Source organism: Thalassophryne amazonica, chromosome 6, assembly GCF_902500255.1.
Source record: "Thalassophryne amazonica chromosome 6, fThaAma1.1, whole genome shotgun sequence".
Classification (NCBI taxonomy): Eukaryota; Metazoa; Chordata; class Actinopteri; order Batrachoidiformes; family Batrachoididae; genus Thalassophryne; species Thalassophryne amazonica.
In genome coordinates, this window is record NC_047108.1 from 7,704,775 (window position 1) to 7,728,509 (window position 23,735).

General features: G+C 39.6%; 1 protein-coding gene across 1 annotated transcript; it reads right to left on the reverse strand.

Annotated features, from left to right (window-relative positions):
- Positions 1-319: 319 nt before the first annotated feature.
- On the reverse strand, positions 320-23,173 carry atp5f1e (ATP synthase F1 subunit epsilon). The gene is made up of 3 exons (XM_034171726.1): positions 23,038-23,173; positions 16,581-16,705; positions 320-449 (listed from the first exon to the last, which is right to left on the reverse strand). Coding segments are annotated over exons 1-3 (159 nt in total). The 5' UTR covers positions 23,070-23,173; the 3' UTR covers positions 320-447.
- Positions 23,174-23,735: the final 562 nt, after the last annotated feature.

Below are 23,735 nucleotides of genomic sequence, written 5' to 3' on the forward strand. Positions count from 1 at the left end.
TTTGAACTTGTCCAAGGTCTGCATCCCAAAAATGTTCCCTGTGAATTTGAAGACCCTGGCAGTAACAGGACTGGACTTATGCTGAGCAGACAGACGGATGCAAAGCCTTCACAATACCTGATGGCCATATTTTGCCCATCGGATAAAAATGATCCACCGATGATTTGCTGTAGCCCTCGTATCTTCCCACGGGTCCTATTGCAAACAGCTCTGTACTGACCAAAAACATTTGTGCCACTACAATTAAGGCAAGAACACAATGAAACTGAAACTATGTCCAATATCCATCTTTAATAACAAATCTGGGGTGGGGGTGGGGGGGGGGTCATTTCCATCTAACACTCAATCTGGCACAGATTAATGCTGTGATGTTGCCCATCTCTCTTCAGTATGTGAGACTGGACCTCACAACTCCAGGAAACAAAACATTTATATCATGGTGTCACATCCTGGGGAGAAGACAAACAAAACAGAAAACATTATTGCTTAAATGAAGATTTAGTGTGCATACCTGGTGAAAACAAAAAGTCATTCATATCATTTCAGTGTAATCACGTTATGCTTTAGGCGTTTACTAGCTAAAACAGTAACCTTTTGAATACTGTAAAGCTCCACAATTAGGCATTCACCACAAACCTCACCAATTTTACTACTTTTTTGTGAGGCACCATAATGAAACCATGTTTCTGTCACGAGCTCTGAATTTTAAAAAAACAAACACAAACTAGATTAAACTGTTCTCATGACAAACTTGGTCAATAAAATTTTAAAACAGGTAGATGGTTTTGAACCTCATCCCACAGAGTAATTAGTCTCATCAAATCCCACAGGTGTTTGAGCAGAATAATTGTGGACACAAAAAACAAAAACCCTGAGCTACTGACACTAATCAAATCAATTTTATTTATATAGCGCCAAATCACAACAAACAGTTGCCCCAAGGCGCTTTATATTGTAAGGCAAAGCCATACAATAATTACGGAAAAACCTCAACGGTCAAAACGACCCCCTGTGAGCAAGCACTTGGCGACAGTGGGAAGGAAAAACTCCCTTTTAACAGGAAGAAACCTCCAGCAGAACTAGGCTCAGGGAGGGGCAGTCTTCTGCTGGGACTGGTTGGGGCTGAGGGAGAGAATCAGGAAAAAGACATGCTGTGGAAGAGAGCAGTGTTCAATCACTAATGATTAAATGCAGAGTGGTGCATCCAGAGCAAAAAGAGAAAGCAACAGTGCATCATGGGAACCCCCCAGCAGTCTAAGTCTATAGCAGCATAACTAAGGGATGGTTCAGGGTCACCTGATCCAGCCCTAACTATAAGCTTTAGCAAAAAGGAAAGTTTTAAGCCTAAGTTTTAAGCGCTCTATTGGGGGTGATATGGTACTATGAGGTCCCTAAGATAAGATGGGACCTGATTATTCAAAACCTTATAAGTAAGAAGAAGAATTTTAAATTCTATTCTAGAATTAACAGGAAGCCAATGAAGAGGCCAATATGGGTGAGATATGCTCTCTCCTAGTCCCCGTCAGTACTCTAGCTGCAGCATTTTGAATTAACTGAAGGCTTTTCAGGGAACTTTTAGGACAACCTGATAATGAATTACAGTAGCCCAGCGTAGAGGAAATAAATGCATGAATTAGTTTTTCAGCATCACTCAGACAAGACCTTTCTAATTTTAGAGATATTGCGCAAATGCAAAAAAGCAGTCCTACATATTTGTTTAATATGCGCATTGAATGACATATCTTGATCAAAAATGACTCCAAGATTTCTCACAGTATTACTAGAGGTCAGGGTAATGCCATCCATGTTTCTAAGATTTGTGGGGCCAAGTACACTAAAACAGACAACCATGTAGTCAAGTTCGAGTGACACACAAGCTTCTGAAGGTGCATTAAAGTGTAGGTGCCACGATATGTATTTTTTATTTATTTATTTTTTGAGTATTTAAGACTAAAATTAAAGAGTTTGAAATTTATCCTTTCCTTGTGTGCAGTTACTGAAGAGATAAATATTTGGATTTTGAACTGTGTGCCACTAAAATCCAGGAACTTCCCAGCAAGTCCCAACACTGGAGAAGAAGGAGGAAGTGATATCAGAACTATTATCTTAATAGTCCCATTAATTTTGGTATTAATGCATGGATTTTTACAGGCTACTGAAAGCCCTGTTTCCACAGAGTGGTTCGTGTCGGAGCTGCACCGTGTTTTCGGTGTCAAAGGTTCACTCTCAGCAGAATCCTTTTGATTGGCAGGTGGAACACATATTGAGAAGCACGCAAGAACAGTGTCGGCGGTTTCTCCAGTCTTTGCAGCACAACTTGCAGTGCAAAGCAGGCAGCGGTGGAACAAGAGGATCCACTCATAGCAGAGACTCAATCCACAGATTACATCTGTAGTTGACTGTGCCGGTCGCGGATCAGTACAGCAGAAACTCGACCAATCATGGACTTTTCTTCAGCCAGGACAACAAAATTATTTGACATTTTCATCAGTTTGTGAAGATGAATGGACTGAAATGGACAGGTAAGACTATATTATTTACTCATTGGGTGAATGGTTTTAATATTTAATAATAATATTAATGTTATGCTACAAACGTAGAGTACATTAACTGTATTCAAGAAGGAAATATTTATTTTAAAAATAGCTGATATTTTCAGTCCCTGATGCCATTTTTCAGATTTGAAATGTTTGTACCTGTTTCTCAGAAAAATAAAAAAAATCCACAATTCCTCATCACTTTCAAATCACTTCAGTTTTTTTTAAAATCAGTTGATTAGACCAAAGAGCTGCCCCCCCCCAAAAAAAAACACTAAATCACCTCCACCCGCATGCCAAAATCGCCTGCAGTTTTTATTTATTTATTTTACAATGACCATTCTGTGTTCTGAACTCTGCCAATATTGTCACTGTTGTCACACTGAAGGTTTTCCTCTAAAGTTTAGTCTCCCTCACTGTGGTCTAAATAAGGCTCAAAACCATAAGGCTGCGTCCCCCACAGCTTATTCAGAAACACCTTCAGACTGGACTAAAAAAAAGCTCCACATTAAGGGGGGGGGGGGGGGATCATCTGAAAACAGCTCAACCTCCACTGTGTTTACAACTGATTTGGGGTTAAATCAGCAGGTCCTGTTCTGGTGATGACGTAGCAACCATATGGCCGCAGCTGAGGGCTGAAATAGAGCGCAGGCTTCAGACAGCTGTAGTTTATCATAGACTTTTATTGTTTAGGATTTTTTTAAAATAACATTTCATCATTTTTAGTGATTATTTGTGCACATTTTTTGGTGTCTATACTTTAAATTTAATAATTTTACAACAATGATTGTTTCAAATATTTTGAAACTTCTACATGTTAAGGAAATACACCAATCGCGACACGCTTAAGAGCCGAAATCTGTAACTTTCAAATGGGGGGTGATATATCATGTTTCAGTAGGCCACTGAAGTTTTTTTTTTTTTTTTTAGGGGAACATATATTGTCCAAACGGACAAAAATTATATATTTTTTTAATCCAAAGATCCCTTTGGGTGGAAAATTATGGCCCTTTTTGGGGTAGGGGTTAAAGGGCCCAAAAGAGTGACAGTCAAAATGTGGATTTTGACCTTTGAGTATCTTTGTGTGCCCTCAGTAAGCCTCATTGATCTTATGGTATATGAATGTATGGATGGAGTTCTCCCATTTAGCAATATTTTTCATGGCTAACTGAGGGCGCCGCTTCAAGTCACAACTTTTGGCATTTTGGGCTACATTTGGAACCCTCCCAGTGTCTGCGCCCTGAATAAGCCTTGCTCATTTATGCATATTTGGATACACTGGGACAAGTTCTTTCCAAATTTGCATAAATGGCTGTAGCAGAGTTAGGAAGGCTTTTTGCCTCATTAACCGGTTAATGAGGCAAAAAGCCTTCTTAATATCTTTATCCTGAATAGCAGAGATACAGAGGAATATAATAAAACAAGTTTCACTGAAATCCATAGGGGGCGCACCGAGATATGGCCAAATGAAAATCGCCAATTATCGCGTTCTTAACATAAAGAGCGCCACCTATGCAAAAGCACCCTAACTAAGGCACTGCCATTTATGCAAATTTGGAAAGAACTTGTCCTGGTGTATCCAAATATGCATAAATGAGCAAGGCTTATTCAGGGCGTAGGCCCTGGGAGGGTCCCAAATGTAGCCCAAAATGCCAAAGGTTGTGACATGAAGCGCCACCTATAGGCGGCGCCCTCAGTTAGCCTTGAAAAATATAATGCTAAATGGGAAAACTCCATCCATACATTCATATACCATAAGATCAATGAGGCTTACTGAGGGCACACAAAAATATTCAAATGTCAAAATCCACATTTTGACTATGTCACTGTTTTGCCCCTTTAACCCCTACCCTAAAAAGGGCCGTGATTTTCCACCTGAAGGGATCTTTGGATAAAAAACACTTCATTTTTGTCCGTTTGGACAATATATCATCCCCTAAAAAAAACTTCAGTGGCCTACTGAAACATGATATATCACCCCTTCTATAAACCATTCCACAGTTACAGACTATGGCTCTTAAGTAAGGCTGCAACAAATGATTATTTGGATCATCGATTAATATGATGGTGTTTCAACACGATTAATCGCATTAGCGGGGATTTTTTTAAAAATGTGCCAGGGAAACAATTTTTCTCTCCTTCAATCACTTTATTTAACAACAGAACATTATTTGAAAACTTAAAATACTTGAAAATCAACAAATCGTCAAATGTCCCTTGTCTGTTGAAATATAAAATAATAAAGAATAAAACAGTTTATAATAAAGAACAAAAATAATTATTTCAAATGGCATTGCTTTATCAAAGTGCTGAGCTGCCATAAAACACTGAAACATATAAATGTTATAAAATACATGCTGAAAAAAAAGAGAGGCATTTTTGTTGCTGCAAATGAGCAATTAGCATAACCAGTTACCCATAAAACCTAAATCAAAAACTGTAGCCTGACTCATATGTGCAACATTCTCTGTATAACTTGTAAACTATGTGGTCATTTCACAATGTCACATGTGACTCATGTCTCTTTCTCTAAAATTGTATTGTAGCATTATTAGTTATTACTATTATTACTGTTGCTATTATTATTAATATATAAATAAAAATAAATTTAAATTATTATAATTTGTAATACATTTGACTCTTTTACAACAACAAATGCTGAGCCATTAATTATAATACCAAAAAATGCACAAACATGCTGAAATGCCAGCAGCTTAATGCTAACATTAATATTGAAAATGCCATAGACATACTAACGCTTTAGCATCGGCATTAGCATAAAATACATCTATCAACTGTTTCAGAAGACCATAACAGGTCAGTTTAACATAAAAAAGGTAAATATTCCTCACAGACATATGTTCTTTACGGTTTTAGTGGGGAAAATTAAGATAAAGCGTAATAAAACAAATGAAACCAACGAAGCAGCCGCTCAAAGTACTCCTTCATTGGTTCAAGATTCAAAGCAAAGCTCGGTTGATTATATGGAAGAAACGAAACATTTGCGGTAAAACAAAGTTATTTAGCAACTAATCGATGACTAAATTAGTTGACAACTATTTTAATAATCGATTTTAATTGATTAACTTGATTAGTTGTTTCAGCTCTACTCTTAAGTGCATGACTGGAAGTACTTTGAGGTCAAGCATGGAAGAAAAAGTAAATATTTCACTGTTCTGTGTCATTTTGTAGTTGTTAGACACAAAAAAGGGAAAGAAAATTATCTTTCGATAAGTCTTGAGAATTTGTACTTAAATAAATGCTCATTTTCTCAGAAATACTTGCAGTTTAAAGTGATTTCTGTTTAGAAAGGGAAGTTGCTTTTTTACATTTCGGTCAGACTGAGTTCTGGAGATGTTACAGTGTTCATTGGCGTTGGTTTGGAAATATTTTGGGGACTGGTGATCCAGCCAAGCTGAGGTCAGATTCATATAAGATGGCAAACTTTTCAGTCAAAGTCTCCACAAAAAAAAAAAATCAATCAATAAAAACTGGATGAATGTTACAGCTTGATCAGGAAGCAAATGCATCTGGTAACACAAAGCTAATAACATTCAGGTCCCTGAGGCACTTTATCACATCACAGATTCACAGGATGAGCATTTTTCTACCTGATTAAAAAGTAAACTGAAGCCAGCTTTGATATGGAAGTGGAATCTAACACACACATATATATATACTCAACAAAAATATAAACGCAACACTTTTGGTTTTGCTCCCATTTTGTATGAGATGAACTCAAAGATCTAAAACTTTTTCCACATACACAATATCACCATTTCTCTCAAATATTGTTCACAAACCAGTCTAAATCTGTGATAGTGAGCACTTCTCCTTTGCTGAGATAATCCATCCCACCTCACAGGTGTGCCATACCAAGATGCTGATTAGACACCATGATTAGTGCACAGGTGTGCCTTAGACTGCTAACAATAAAAGGCCACTCTGAAAGGTGCAGTTTTATCACACAGCACAATGCCACAGATGTCGCAAGATTTGAGGGAGCGTACAATTGGCATGCTGACAGCAGGAATGTCAACCAGAGCTGTTGCTTGTGTATTGAATGTTCATGTCTCTACCATAAGCCGTCTCCAAAGTCGTTTCAGAGAATTTGGCAGTACATCCAAGCAGCCTCACAACCGCAGACCACGTGTAACCACACCAGCCCAGGACCTCCACATCCAGCATGTTCACCTCCAAGATCGTCTGAGACCAGCCACTCGGACAGCTGCTGAAACAATCGGTTTGCATAACCAAAGAATTTCTGCACAAACTGTCAGAAACCGTCTCAGGGAAGCTCATCTGCATGCTCGTCGTCCTCATCAGGGTCTAGACCTGACTCCAGTTCGTTGTCGTAACCGACTTGAGTGGGCAAATGCTCACATTCGCTGGCGTTTGGCACGTTGGAGAGGTGTTCTCTTCACGGATGATGCGAAGGAGATGTGTTGCACTGCATGAGGCAATGGTGGTCACACCAGATACTGACTGGTATCCCCCCCAATAAAACAAAACTGCACCTTTCAGAGTGGCCTTTTATTGTGGGCAGTCTAAGGCACACCTGTGCACTAATCATGGTGTCTAATCAGCATCTTGATATGGCACACCTGTGAGGTGGGATGGATCATCTCAGCAAAGGAGAAGTGCTCACTATCACAGATTTTGACTGGTTTGTCAACAATATTTGAGGGAAATGGTGATACTGTGTATGTGGAAAAAGTTTTAGATCTTTGAGTTCATCTCATACAAAATGGGAGCAAAACCAAAAGTGTTGCGTTTATATTTTTGTTGAGTATATATATATATATATATATATATATATATCAGTGAAAATATTACAAGGATGAAAAAGCCATTCATTCTGCACAGATGCATGACTGATAAGATGCCATAAATTTACACTTCCCAATATTAAGCTGAGGCTCTGATGAGATACGGCCGCAGTGACCTTATGGTATTTGGAACAATAATTTAAAGTACACAAATGATGAATTTTCCAATTGCACTCCCAATTCAGCAACTCTGCATTTCCATCTCCCTCAGCCCTAACCAGTCCCAGCAGAAGACTGCCCCTCCCTGAGCCTGGTTCTGCTGGAGGTTTCTTCCTGTTAAAAGGGAGTTTTTCCTTCCCACTGTAGCCAAGTGCTTGCTCACAGGGGGTCGTTTTGACCGTTGGGGTTTTACATAATTATTGTATGGCCTTGCCTTACAATATAAAGCGCCTTGGGGCAACTGTTTGTTGTGATTTGGCGCTATATAAAAAAAATTGATTGATTGATATAGTCCATCTACAAATTATTCACGTTGCTTCACTTTTTCCATTTTGTTAATTCATTTTTCCCCTCAAAATTCTACACACCATACCCCATATTGAGAATGGTATTTTTTTTTCTTTTTTTTAGATTTTTGCAAATGTATTACAAATAAAATAATAATAAAAACCCTAAGAAATGACATGTACATAAGTATTCACAGTCTTTGCCATGAAGCTCAAAATTGAGCTCAGGTGCATGCTGTTTCTACTGATCATCCTTGAGATGTTTCTACAGCTTAATTCGAGAAAACCTGGGGTAAATAAAGTTGATTGGACATGATTTGGAAAGACACACACCTGTCTACATATAAGGTCCCACAGTTGACAGAGCATGTCAGAGCACAAACTAAGCATGACGTCAATCTGGGGAAAGTACAGAAACAATTCTGCTGCTTTGCAGGTCCCAATAAGCACAGTGGCATCCAACATCCATAAATGGAAGACATTTGGATCCACCAGGACTCTTACTAGAGCTGGCTGCCCATCCAAACTGAGCAATCGGGGGAGAAGGGCCTTAGTCGGGGAGGTGTCTGAAGGTCACTCTGTCAGAGCTCCAGCATTCCTCTGGAGAGAGGAGAACCTTCCAGAAGGACAACCATCTCTGCAGCAATCCATCCATAAGGTTGAAGGTTGCCAAAAGGCACTCGAAGGACTCTCAGACCACAAGAAACAAAATTCCCCGATTTAACTTTTGGCGTGAATGTCAGGCATCATGTTTGGAGGAAACCAGGCACCATCCCTACAGTGAAGCATGGTGGTGGCAGAATCATGCTGCGGAGATGTTTTTCGGCAGCAGGAACTGGGAGACTAGTCAGGATTGAGGGAAAGATGAATACAGCAATGTACAGAGACATCCTGGATGAAAACCTGCTCCAGAGCGCTCTTGACCTCAGACCAGGGTGATGGTTCATCTTTCAGCAGGACAATGACCCTAAGCACACAGCCAAGATATCAAAAGGAGTGGCTTCAGGACAACTCTGTGAATGTCCTTGAGTGGCCCAGCCAGAGCCCAGACCTGAATACGATTGAACATCTCTGGAGAGATCTGAAAATGTCTGTGCACCAACACTCCCCATCCAACCTGATGGAGCTTGAGAGGTGCTGCAAAGAGGAATGGACAAAACTTCCCAAAGATAGGTGCACCAAGCTTGTGGCATCATATTCAAGGAGACTTCAGGTTGCAATTGTTGCCAAAGTTGCATCAACAAAGTACTGAGCAAAGGGTACAGATGGTTGCCCAGTTCCAGATCACCTTTTTTAAAGTCCCGCTATACGGAGCCGTAATGCAACTGAATATCTTTTATTGCATATTGTTGTATTGGGTATTTGGATGTTATCTCGCTGAAAAAGTCTGGATGGTGTAGCCCTTCTACTTAAAGTGTGAAGCCACATTATGTGTGGTACAAATATTTGCCGGAAATGGATCACTTTGCCCGGTTCTGGATCACGACACTCACTTTGGGGTCATTCGTGGCATCTGGCTGGAGCCCTTCTAATGCAGAATGATACACACTGTGCCCGAGAATGTGTTTTGAACACAAAATGATATAAATTATACTTATTTAAATGAGAATTTAGTTAGTTTCGCAAGGCACTGTTATACATTTTTACGAGCAAAAAATCAAATGTGGAGGTGAGATTTCTCGCGAATTAAAAAGTAAAAGCCCCCACATTCATGCCCATTGGTGATTTTGAGATGACCCCCAAAGTCTACATGGCTCACCAGTACTGACACGAGGCTGCTGCTTCAGTGATTCACAACCGGCAAATTTTCACGTCAGAGATAAATGTGTGCAGCAATTAAACAGCAAGACATAACACACTGACATTTTCTACCCAAGTAAGTAAGTATTTTCCCACTCTAGAACCAAAAACACCGAATGGCTAACTCACCTTTGCTACGTTTTAGAGATTGTTACTTTAAAACTTGCAGGAATGAGTGAGTGAGTGAGAAAAAGCGAGCACACTGCAGACACCAGGATGTTTTGATTCCTCTGCTGATCACAAAGATGGCTGGATCCGGTCGAGCTTGTGGTCGTTTGTAGACAAAACATCAATCTTTCTATTGGTACCAAGTATTAGCTTATTCACACTGATTACGAGAAACGGCGACGCAAAAACTACAGCAGTGATCCGGAACTGGCAATAATCCGGAACTGACTGTATGAAAACTTTATGCACATGTGGTTTCTTAGTTTTTTATTTTTAACAAATTTGCAAAAATAAATAAATAAAACATTTTCATGTTGCAATTATGGGGTGTTGAGTACAATTGTGAGGGGAGAAAATTTTTTTTTAATTTACTCCATTTTGGAATAAAGCTGTAACATAAAACGTGGAAAAAGTGATGCGCTGTGAATACTTTCCAGATGCAGTTTCTGGCAAAGGCGAGAACAGCATGGGCCCTTTTTTTTTTTAATGATTCGCCAAGAATAACTGGTCTGAAAAGAAGGAGAGTGGTTCATGCAATATACAGCAATTCATGTGAGAAGGATAAGGTGGCTGGGATCAAGAAATCATACTACAGATTCCCACACAAAAACCCCAAAAAGATTACACTTTATAAACTGGAAATTGTCACTTGAGGATCTCAGACAAAAAAAAAAAAAAAATCACACAAAGGTGTTGCAATATTTTGAAATACAAAGCCAGTGGATTCCAGACAGATCCATCCCACAGTGCCAAATGGTTTGTATTTTGGGCCTGCATGGACCAGAGGTCACTGACCACAGAATCATCAGTCTAGTAACCCTGGACATTTCAAAGTTTTCTTTTTTTCCCCTATTGAACCTTTTATCTGAAGAGCAATTATAAAAAAATAAATAAAAAACGGAAACAGCAGAGGCAGCTCATACATGTTGCTGAATATTTGTAAACATCAAGTCTTTATCTTTTAAACACAAGGGAAAGCAAATAAATAAGTATATAAATGGAGAAGTAAAAAATGTCAAGACCATCCTTACAAAGGGATCTACACTCTCCATCATGATACTCTCGTATAGGTATTTTTATACCTAAATTGATAAATTTAAGTATCCAAGGAGAGAGAGAGATAAAGAAAAAGTAATGATAATTAGCAAATAACAGTGACTGACATAATAATGAGTGTATCTACTCCTTGTGCGCATTCCTTCACCCATAATTTCTTATGTAAACAATACCTTATCGTGGAGTAATAAGACAAGGAAAAAGAAAAAGGGGGCAGGAGGAAGCAACATCAACCTAGTTATTACATTTTAATGGAATAAATAAGGATAGTTTGCTGCATATATATATATATATATATATATATATATATATATATATATATATATATATATAAATAACACTAATAGTAACATAGTCATTACAACGAGTCAGGAACTCGGGAGGAGGTTTATCACTTTAACCAGCATCTTGCCTATAAGTTGCCAGATAATTTGTCGAAGCTTCCCAGTAACATTCAAGTTTATCTTGTTCAAGCTTAAGAATGAATGTTAGCTTCTCCATTATAAAAATATCCTCTACCACTTTGATCCAGTCGTCGACTGTGGGAGTGTCCCTTGTCAACCACCTCCTTGTGATTGCTTTTTTGCGTGCTAATAGTAAGATAAATATATTTATTCTCAATTCCCATCACAGTGTCCGGTCTCAACCCCAAATATAATGTCTCAAACCCTAGTGGGATCACTATTTTCATGATTTTCTCCATGTTCAATTTAATTTCTTTCCAGTATTCTGAAATGACTGGGCAGTCCCAAAATTCATGAAAATGGGTTGCCTTGCTCTCACCACAGAATCTCCAGCTAGATGTACATCCTTCCTGTGAAGTCTTTTGTGCAGGAACTCTGAAAAATCTAACTACATTTTTCTACCCAAATTCTCTCCAAGATTGAGAGGATGTGCTCCTCCATTGTTGTACAATTAATTTTCCCCATGTTTCCATCTGCATCTTAATGTTACTCTCCTGTTCCCATTTCTCTTTTATATATGCAGTGTCCTCCCCTACTAGTTCTTGTAACTCCTTGTATATCTTTGATATGTTGCCACGTCCAGGATCTGACCTATAGCTGAGTAGAAATATCTTCACTAAGCCCAAATTGTTTTGTTGCAATTGTTCCTTTTTAATTGTTTTCTCTATGTAATGTCTAAGTTGCAAAAATCTATAAAAATCTTGGTTAGTTAGACCAAATCGAGTTTTAAGCTCCTGGAACTGCCGCAGTGCACACGCCTCATAGAGGTCACTGTATATTATTAACCCTTTATCAGCCCACTGTCTAAACCTCACATCCATCCGGTTTGGTAAGAAGTCCGAGTCATAGCCTATCCATCTTATGAGCCAGTTTGGTTCTTTGGCCTTGTTTTCGTTAATTACCCTGTGCCCAATCTCAATTGATGTTTTAATCCATGGGTTTATGTCCTTTAGATAAGTACTCAGTCTACTATCCCCTAGAATTGCTTGTAATGAAATATCACTAGATATCTGACATTCCATGTCTTTCCACTTCGCTTTATAGGCTGGGTTGCAAATACTAACCAAAGTTTTTATCTGCATTGCTTGATAGTAATTTTGATATTCGGGAGAGCAAGGTCTCCTTTATCTTTAGCTAACTGGAGAACATTATAGCGTATTCTTGGTCTCCTACCCTGCCAAATGAATCTTGATATTAATTTGTCTAATTCCTGAAATTTCCCCTTTGGAATTTCTGCTGGTATATTTTGGAACAAATATAATAATCTGGGCAGCAAGTTAATTTTTATTGCTTCCACTGTCCTAATCCTAAAAAGGGGACCAGGTTCCACCTAATCAGATCACATTTAATTTTTAAAAATAAAGAATCGTAGTTTTCTGATATAAGATTTTTTTGAATATTCAGCACTAGATATTTGATTGACATTGTGTCCCAATTTATTTTAGGTTCCTCCTTGATGGGTTGAGTAGGAGAATAGTTAAATGTCAAAATTTGAGATTTGTGGGTATTTAATTTATATCCGATAGTAATCCATATTTCCGTTATGAGCAGGGTAGGGTTATGAGCAGTTCGGGTAAGGAAGTTGATGGGCGCCCCAAGTATATCAGAATATCATCAGCGAACAGGGCAATTTTATGTTCTTCTTGAGACACCATGACCCCTTTTATCTTTTCATTCTGCCTTATCTACAGACTCAAAGGCTCTAGCAAGATGGCAAATAGAAGCGGAGACAAAGGGCAACCTTGTCGACATCCCCTCTCTAATTCGAAGCTATTTGATAAACCTCCATTTATCCGAATTTTTGCTGTGGGTTTATAATACAAAGCTTTTATTATTTTGATAAAATCATCATGGAACTGGAACCTCTCTAGTGTTTTATATAAAAATGACCAGTCAACAGAGTGGAATGCTTTCTCAGCATCTAATCCTAACAGGACAGCCTCTAAGTTGTATTCGTTTATATGATTAATTATGTGAAGTGTCCTCCTAACGTTGTCCTGTGTTTGCCTCTGTCTAATAAACCCTGTTTGGTCCAACTGTATAATATCTGGAAGTATTGTTTCTAAGCGTTTTGCTAAAATTGATGTGAAGAGTTTATAATCCTGATTCAACAGACTAATTGGGCGATAATTAGAGCAATCTGTCTTGTCTTTACCATCTTTTGGTTTACAGTTATTATTGCTTCCCTCCAAGATGGGGGAATTTAGCCTTTTTTAAGGACCCAATTAAATGTTCTCAATAACAATGGTGATAAAGAGTCACTGAAAGTCTTATACCACTCTGCTGTAAACCCGTCAGAACCTGGAGACTTATTAGGTTTGAATCCAGAAATTGCCTTTTGAAGTTCCTCCATAGTCACATTATTCACTAGGACTTTATTGTGGTCTTCTGTTATTGTTGGAAGATTAAGTGAAGCAAGCAGCGATTCGGATGATTTATCCCCCTTACTGGCCATCCAGTCATATAGGTTTTTGTAGTATTTTTCAAAGCAACTATGGATATCCTGAAAGTCAAGTTTCAATCGTTTGTTTATTGGGTCTTTGATTTTGTATATTACCCTCTCTGCTTGTTGTTTTCTTAATTTATACGCCAGTATTTTAGCTGATTTACTACCTACCTTGTAGTATTTCTGTTATAAAAAGGTTAGTTTCTTCTGGATATCGAGCTCGTAAATTTCTTTAATCTGATTCTTGATTTCCTTCATTTTCTGTGCAATATCCAACTGGACATCTTTATGTTTTTTTCAAAATTTTCTAACTTTTTCTAGGTAATCTACACTCAACAAAAATATAAACGCAACACTTTTGGTTTTGCTCCCATTTTGTATGAGATGAACTCAAAGATCTAAAACTTTTTCCACATACACAATATCACCATTTCCCACAAATACTGTTCACAAACCAGTCTAAATCTGTGATAGTGAGCACTTCTCCTTTGCTGAGATAATCCATCCCACCTCACAGGTGTGCCATACCAGTCAGTATCTGGTGTGACCACCATTTGCCTCATGCAGTGCAACACATCTCCTTTGCATAGAGTTGATCACATTGTCAATTGTAGCCTGTGGAATGTTGGTCCACTCCTCTTCAATGGCTGTGCGAAGTTGCTGGACATTGGCAGGAACTGATACACGCTGTCGTATACGCCGGTCCAGAGCATCCCAAACATGCTCAATGGGTGACATGTCCGGTGAGTATGCCGGCCATGGAAGAACTGGGACATTTTCAGCTTCCAAGAATTGTGTACAGATCCTTGCAACATGGGGCTGTGCATTATCCTGCTGCAACATGAGGTGATGTTCTTGGATGTATGGCACAACAATGGGCCTCAGGATCTCGTCACGATATCTCTGTGCATTCAAAATGCCATCAATAAAATGCACCTGTGTTCTTCGTCCATAACAGACGCCTGCCCATACCATAACCCCACTGCCACCATGGGCCACTCGATCCACAACATTGACATCAGAAAACCGCTCACCCACACGACGTCACACACGCTGTCTGCCATCTGCCCTGAACAGTGTGAACCGGGATTCATCCGTGAAGAGAACACCTCTAACGTGCCAAACGCCAGCGAATGTGAGCATTTGCCCACTCAAGTCGGTTACGACGACGGACTGGAGTCAGGTTGAGACCCCGTTGAGGACGACGAGCATGCAGATGAGCTTCCCTGAGACGGTTTCTGACAGCTTGTGCAGAAATTCTTTGGTTATGCAAACCGATTGTTTCAGCAGCTGTCCAAGTGGCTGGTCTCAGACGATCTTGGAGGTGAACATGCTGGATGTGGAGGTCACACGTGGTCTGCGGTTGTGAGGCTGGTTGCATGTACTGCCAAATTCTCTGAAACGCCTTCGGAGACGGCTTATGGTAGAGAAATGAACATTCAATACACGAGCAACAGCTCTGGTTGACATTCCTGCTGTCAGCATGCCAATTGCACGCTCCCTCAAATCTTGCGACATCTGTGGCATTGTGCTGTGTGATAAAACTGCACCTTTCAGAGTGGCCTTTTATTGTGGGCAGTCTAAGGCACACCTGTGCACTAATCATGGTGTCTAATCAGCATCTTGATATGGCACACCTGTGAGGTGGGATGGATTATCTCAGCAAAGGAGAAGTGCTCACTATCACAGATTTAGACTGATTTGTGAACAATATTTGAGGGAAATGGTGATATTGTGTATGTGGAAAAAGTTTTAGATCTTTGAGTTCATCTCATACAAAATGGGAGCAAAACCAAAAGTGTTACGTAATTATTGTATGGCCTTGCCTTACAATATAAAGCGCCTTGGGGCAACTGTTTGTTGTGATTTGGCGCTATATAAATTGATTGACTATTGAACCGTGGAGAACCCCTTTTTTGCCATACCAGTTTCAGAATTTCTTCTTTAGTTTTACTGCTGGAGAATTTGACGATTATGGATCTTGGGGTGGAGCCGGCCGGGTGTTTTGGTCCCATTGCACGATGCACACGTTCAATCTTCATATCGTTGGCGGGGGGGGCAGCTCCAGCTTCTCCAACAACATATTTTCCACGAATGTTATCATTGACGTTGAATTGCTCTCCGACCCTTCTGCTATGCTGTGGAGCCTTATATTCTCCCGTCTCACTCTTCCCTCTTGATCCGTTAGCTTATCTTCCAGCTTAGCTTGTAGCTTTAGCAGCTCCCTTGTAGCCTCCTCCAGCCCCTGCACTCTTTCCTCTGCCTCTGAAACTCGCGTTTCAACTTCATCAATTCTGCTATTAGTTGTTTTAACATCCTCTTGTATTTCTCGAAGAGCCTCTGCATTTTCACGCTGAAACTCTCTCAGCTCATGCAGTATCATCTGTAGGCTAACCTTATCCACATCCACTTGTAGCTCCCCCGTATCAGGTTGGCTAGCTGTGTCGTCTTCGGCTGACTCTTCCTCAGCTGTTTGAGCCTTTTCTTTCATCTGTGGAACGTTTCTTTGTTTTAGTTTGGGCATAATGTAAACGCCTCTTTACCTCCCTCTGTTAATATGAAACACTATTTCAAAAGAAGTCAAAAAAAACCCCCGGTGGTTTCCTTAATGATCGAGGAGCTCCTATAATTTGCTGCCTACCTCATGGTTGCTAGCCGGAAGTCCCTACTATTTCTTGACATATTTTTCATTCTGTTATTAAAATACAGGGATGACCAAAACTGCAGATCAGCTGTTGAATTTTAATGTCTGTAATCAACATTTGCACCAAATAAAGTGACGGTGAGGTACACTGGCACCCTTACCAGGGTTACCACATGGCTGACAAACTTACATGCTGCCGGTTTGGGTTTTAGGACTTTGACGCTGGCTTCTGCGGCCTTCATCGCATCTGATTTGAACTCGGACTTTAGCGCAGCCCGCACCGCATTGGCACAGATTGCGGAGAAGCGGATGTAGCTGCAGAGGACACACACAATAAGCTGTTACACGGATACTGCCATATTGGATTTGACACAGTGCACTCTGGGACCGTTTGAGAACAAACAAAGCATCCCAAACAAGATGTCGGCCTACTCAAACGTACTGTAGATGGTGTGATCGAGTAATTAAGTCATAAAACCCTGCTGAATTTAATCATCGTACTCATCTGTCATGCCAATGTGTGCCTGAGCCTTAAAGGGAAATGTTTGGTGCTGATCAACACAGATTCTTTATTGTCACTGTACCAGGAACAATGAAAAGTAAGGTGCAATGTGACACAATTTACAATACAGGAAATTATACAGGAAATTTTGGGAGTCCATGCTGGTGCACAATATGGGAGGCTTGCAGAAGAAAACACCCACTCCCATCTCTGGATGGAGCCACACCTCAAACAGAGAGAACAAAAACACAATCAGGCGGCAGAAAGACAACAAATACAGTACAATTCATCAGCATTTAGCAACAAGAAAAACTGAAGAAATAAGATGATCGCCGGCCACTAGCCCTAAGCTTCACTAAAAGACTTTAGATAATGTTGAGGCTGCGGCCCGCTTTCTTTACTAATAAAATTAATTTAAAAGGGTAGAAAGCATAGCAACATACTATGCCAGTATGCTAGCCATACAAAAGGGAAAATAAGTGCATCTTAAAGGAGACCTGCATTGAAATAAATGTGGTCAGATTTCAGAAAGAAATAGCTGATATGTATTTATAAGACCCTTGTGAATGCAGTAAAGTAAATCTGTAAGCCCAAATTTGTAATTCAGCAGAGAAATATTCGTTTAAAAATGACAAATTTGCAGCTAACATTTAGCCCTCTGTGGAAACAGTTTGTACATCCGGATCATTTCCATGACGTCGGGGACAAGACAACGCGCTCCCGCCTTCAGTCCGATCCCGCATTGAAATTGATTTTATCTGTTAGTAATGTTACTGTTATACACATCCTGGTTTCAGCATCCAAAAGTAAGCTGCAATGAATGTGAGATACAGCTCTGCATGCTCAGATCAGCGGCGACATCGACAGCGGGCGGCGTTCTTCCCCCACGCCTCTCTCTCTCTACCTCTGCTCCACTTAACGAGTGCATGCGCTGGCGTTTTAATGCGAAGCAGCCTGTGACACCTGTTGCTCGCAAGGACAGACTTGCGGCAAAATCCGCAGCGCCACACGTCTCGTAATCGGAGCCGCAGAGCTCCGTGGCCGCTGAGAGAGGTTTATATCTTTTTAATGACTTGAATTCTTTGCGGGTCTCGCCTCCGTAGCCCGCGACGGTACACCGGAGGCGAAAGACAGTAGACTTTCAATGCAACACCACTCAATCAATCAATTAATTTTTCATCTTTAAATGCCATTTTGGGTGCCATGAAGTCAGAAAATCACCTACTGCTGGAGGGATTCTCTGACGCTAAAAGCATCTCAAAAACATGGTATAGCCGTGCCCAAAATAATTTCCACCGGCGCTTTTTGCCACGTAGTGGAAACAGCTCGAAGGATTCTCGGACGCTAAAAGCAGCTCAAAAACGTAGCATAGCCGTAGCCCAAACATGGCTCAAAACTATTTCCACTATGTGGAAAAAACTATTTCCACCGTCGCTTTTCACCACGTGGTGGAAATAATTTTGGGCACAGTGGAAATAATTTTTGCAGTCTTGGTAATTTTCTGTGTCGGGCGGTGATGATAAAACCTGCAAATTCAAGACAGAATAAAATGAAAATACAGAAGTCCACGTTGGCACGTGTTTATCCTGTTTTTTCTCTGTCAGTGTTATGTCTGCAAAACCTTCGATCAGTCCACCTCTGAAAATAGTGAATGGTAAAATATGCCAATTTTTAATAATGTAAAATCAATATCCAATATCGAGCTACCATCATGAATGTAAAATAAGGAGATCTTAAACTCCGATCACCTTTAAGTTCCCGCCTGACCGTGGCTGTTCCATTCTGTCGTGAATAAATTTAGACGGCTGGCAAAACAGTGCAACCCGCCATTTTACTGGTGCCGCATACGGCAAAATATCATCTAGGTGACTGAATGTCCCCCTACATTTTCCTACTTCAAGAATGACTTTGACCTCTACATGAAATCTTTGGAACATATGAAGCAACCGAAAGCCATGAAACTCTTCTCTTATTTGTTTGCAGTTGTTGAGCAATGATCTTTGAACCAAAAACTACATGACCTTATCTGTGAGCTATTTCTAAAGTCTATGAATGCTTCCCCGTGAATCAAATCAAATCAATTTTATTTATATAGCGTCAAATCACAACAAACAGTTGCCCCAAGGCGCTTTATATTGTAAGGCAAAAGCCATACAATAATTACAGAAAAACCCCAAGGGTCAAAACGACCCTCTGTGAGCAAGCACCTGGCGACAATGGGAAGGAAAAACTCCCTTTTAACAGGAAGAAACCTCCAGCAGAACCAGGCTCAGGGAGGGGCAGTCTTCTGCTGGGACTGGTTGAGGCTGAGGGGAGAGAATCAGGAAAAAGACATGCTGTTGAAGAGAGCAGAGATCAATCACTAATGATTAAATGCAGAGTGGTGCATACAGAGCAAAAAGAGAAAGAAACACTCAGTGCATCATGGGAAGCCCCCAGCAGTCTAAGTCTATAGCAGCACAACTAAGGGATGGTTCAGAGTCACCTGATCCAGCCCTAACTATAAGCTTCAGCAAAAAGGAAAGTTTTAAGCCTAATCTTAAAAGTAGAGAGGGTGTCTGTCTCCCTGATCCGAATTGGGAGCTGGTTCCACAGGAGAGGAGCCTGAAAGCTGAAGGCTCTGCCTCCCATTCTACTCTTAGAAACCCTAGGAACTACAAGTAAGCCTGCAGTCTGAGAGCAAAGCGCTCTATTGGGGTGATATGGTACTAAGAGGTCCCTAAGATAAGATGGGACCTGATTATTCAAAACCTTATAAGTAAGAAGAAGAATTTTAAATTCTATTCTGGAATTAACAGGGAGCCAATGAAGAGAAGCCAATATGGGAGAAATACGCTCTCTCCTAGTCCCCGTCAGTACTCTAGCTGCAGCATTTTGAATTAACTGAAGGCTTTTCAGGGAACTTTTACGACAACCTGATAATAATGAATTACAGTAGTCCAGCCTAGAGGAAATAAATGCATGAATTCGTTTTTCAGCATCACTCTGAGACAAGACCTTTCTAATTTTACAGATATTGCGCAAATGCAAAAAAGCAGTCCTACATATTTGCTTAATATGCGCATTGAATGACATATCCTGATCAAAAATGACTCCAAGATTTCTCACAGTATTACTAGAGGTCAGGGTAATGCCATCCAGAGTAAGGACCTGGTTAGACACCATGTTTCTAAGATTTGTGGGGCCAAGTACAATAACTTCAGTTTTATCTGAATTTAAAAGCAGGAAATTACAGGTCATCCATGTCTTTATGTCTGTAAGACATTCCTGCAGTTTAACTAATTGGTGTGTGTCTTCTGGCTTCATGGATAGATAAAGCTGGGTATCATCTGCGTAACAATGAAAATTTAAGCAATGCTTTCTAATAATACTGCCTAAGGGAAGCATGTATAAAGTGAATAAAATTGGTCCTAGCACAGAACCTTGTGGAACTCCATAATTAACCTTAGTCTGTGAAGAAGACTCCCCATTTACATGAACAAATTGTAATCTATTAGATAAATATGATTCAAACCACCGCAGCGCAGTGCCTTTAATACCTATGGCATGCTCTAATCTCTGTAATAAAATTTTATGGTCAACAGTATCAAAAGCAGCACTGAGGTCTAACAGAACAAGCACAGAGATGAGTTCACTGTCTGAGGCCATAAGAAGATCATTTGTAACCTTCACTAATGCTGTTTCTGTACTATGATGAATTCTAAAACCTGACTGAAACTCTTCAAATAGATCATTCCTCTGCAGATGATCAGTTAGCTGTTTTACAACTACCCTTTCAAGAATTTTTGAGAGAAAAGGAAGGGTGGAGATTGGCCTATAATTAGCTAAGATAGCTGGGTCAAGTGATGGCTTTTTAAGTAATGGTTTAATTACTGCCACCTTAAAAGCCTGTGGTACATATCCAACTAACAAAGATAGATTGATCATATTTAAGATTGAAGCATTAATTAATGGTAGGGCTTCCTTGAGCAGCCTGGTAGGAATGGGGTCTAACAGACATGTTGCATGGCTTGGAGGAAGTAACTAATGAAAATAACTCGGACAGAACAATCGGAGAGAAAGGGTCTAACCAAATACCAGCATTACTGAAGGCAGCCAAAGATAACGATATGTCTTTGGGATGGTTATGAGTAATTTTTTCTCTAATAGTTAAAATTTTATTTGCAAAGAAAGTCATGAAGTCATCACTAGTTAAAGTTAAAGGAATACTCGGCTCAACAGAGCTCTGACCCTTTGTCAGCCTGGCTACAGTGCTGAAAAGAAACCTGGGGTTGTTCTTATTTTCTTCAATTAGTGATGAGTAGTAAGATGTCCTAGCTTTATGGAGGGCTTTTTTGTAGAGCAACAGACTCTTTTTCCAGGCTAAGTGAAGATCTTCTAAATTAGTGAGACGCCATTTCCTCTCCAACTTACAGGTTATCTGCTTTAAGCTGCGAGTTTGTGAGTTATACCACGGAGTCAGGCACTTCTGATTTAAGGCTCTCTTTTTCAGAGGAGCTACAGCATCCAAAGTTGTGCTCAATGAGGATGTAAAACTATTGATTAGATAATCTATCTCACTCACAGAGTTTAGGTAGCTACTCTGCACTGTGTTGGTATATGGCATTGGAGAACATAAAGAAGGAATCATATCCTTAAACCTAGTTACAGCGCTTTCTGAAAGACTTCTAGTGTAATGAAACTTATTCCCCACTGCTGGGTAGTCCATTAAAGTAAATGTAAATGTTATTAAGAAATGATCAGACAGAAGGGGGTTTTCAGGGAATACTGTTAAGTCTTCAATTTCCATACCATAAGTCAGAACAAGATCTAAAGTGTGGTTAAAGTGATGGGTGGACTCATTTACATTTTGCGCAAAACCAACTGAGTCTAATAATAGATTAAATGCAGTGTTGAGGCTGTCATTCTCAGCATCTATGTGGATGTTAAAATCGCCCACTATAATTATCTTATCTGAGCTAAGCACTAAGTCAGACTAAAGGTCTGAAAATTCACAGAGAAACTCACAGTAACGACCAGGTGGACGATAGATAATAACAAATAAAACTGGTTTTTGGGACTTCCAGTTTGGATGGACAAGACTAAGAGTCAAGCTTTCAAATGAATTAAAGCTCTGTCTGAGATTTTGATTAATTAATAAGCTGGAGTGGAAGATTGCTGCTAATCCTCCCCCTCGGCCCGTGCTACGAGCATTCTGACAGTTAGTGTGACTCGGGGGTGTTGACTCATTTAAACTAACTTTGAACTTTCTCTAAAGACCATGAACTTTCAAAACTATGACCTTTTCCCTGTGAACTTAAACTTTTTTTTCTAAAGACTGGGAAAAAAAAAAAAAAAAAAACACGCTGACGCCTTCTTTTTTATTTTTCTTGTATATCTCTTTCAATTTATAACGGTGATACTGTGACTTTTTTGTGGCCTTGTGTTTTGTTCGTTATTGTATTTGTTGAAATAAAGGTTTGAAAGAGAAAAAAAACTTTGAAGAGGGCACCCCCATGTTGAAATAAACTGTGATGACGTCATTTGAACTAGCCAATCAGCGAGGAGAGCCGGTCAAATAGCGCTAGGTGCGTGTTTGCCGTATCCGGCAAAATATCCACTGCCTAATTATTATGATACTGCTCTCGTTAGAACTTGACTGTGGAGTGAAAATTGTGAGTTTAAAAATTACATGTCATAACAAAATATAAGCAGCTTTATTAAGTGTATACTCACACCAATATACATGTATGTGAATTATTACAATAAATAAAGAAAGAAAAAGAAAGAAAGAAAGAACGTCGGGATCATTGATCGCCCACGTTATCTGGTTAAGGTGTTTACTGGTCCCAGAGTGCACCGCGCCGAACGGTTAGCCACATGCTAAAGGACGAACTCTACACAGGGAAAATAAAATAACAGTTCTGTTCTACCCAAAAAATATAACAGCTGCATTAGAAGCGCATACAAACAGTTATTAGCACAGTTAGTTTTAGAGTTAAAACTAACGAGAGTGGGCTAAGCAGAGTTAGCATGCTAGCTACAAGACTAAAGGATTTACAGTAAGTAACGCCAAAGCCCGAAGGAAAGGTAGCCTATTGCATTAATACATTTAAACAGTATATCATGACTCACACAAACAAACGGTCTATTATACAGTTTTTACCTGAGACCTGCTTGTCTCCAGTAAGCAACCATATTTCCTTTCGTCTGGTGCGGCGTCAAGGACAAGTCGGATATGTGCGTGATGACGTCATTTAAAGTCGCTGCTCCTGATTTTAACCTAAAGCGTCAAACATCCCAACCTGTAAGTGAGACTGCAGTCAACTGGAAAACAACTTTAAGGACACGGAAGGTTTTATGGCAGCCTGTTTTACCAGTGTTGGTCGAAAGTTAAATGTGCTCATTAAGAATAAGTATTTCCATTATGGTTTCAACTCGTCGAAATAGTAATGCAACTTGTTAATAATGGTCCTGTTTTCTCTGAAGTATTATCCCTTTTTTGTATTTATTTATTTTTATTCATTTATTTTTCAAACTTTATTGGAATTTACAAGACAAGCAAGGGAAAACGTCAAAACAACAACCACATTGAAAATAAGGACTAAAATGGTGTACAGGCCATAGAGCCTTGACTGCAGTTTTTGAAGCTGAAGGTTAGTTTTGTTACATAGGTAATTTATTTCAGTGATAATTTGAAGCTGTTTCTTCTTTAAAAAGTTAGTTTCTTGCCCTCATGAATAGTCATTTTTTAACATTGTGTTTAAACCATTCCCATTTGTTTAGAGGGGATAAGTTGCTATCTTGTCCAATCTCTTTTACTAGAGCAAGAATTTGATTACAAAACAACCTGTTATTTAATAG

What these genes read in the sequence shown, in the direction of transcription:
- atp5f1e (XM_034171726.1), bottom strand. Translation starts at nt 23,069, where the DNA reads ATGGTTGCTTACTGGAGACAAGCAGGTCTCAG. An exon ending in TGGAGACAAGCAGGTCTCAG is followed by an intron (nt 16,706 to 23,037) that starts GTAAAAACTGTA and finishes TGTCCTCTGCAG; the next exon opens with CTACATCCGCTTCTCCGCAA.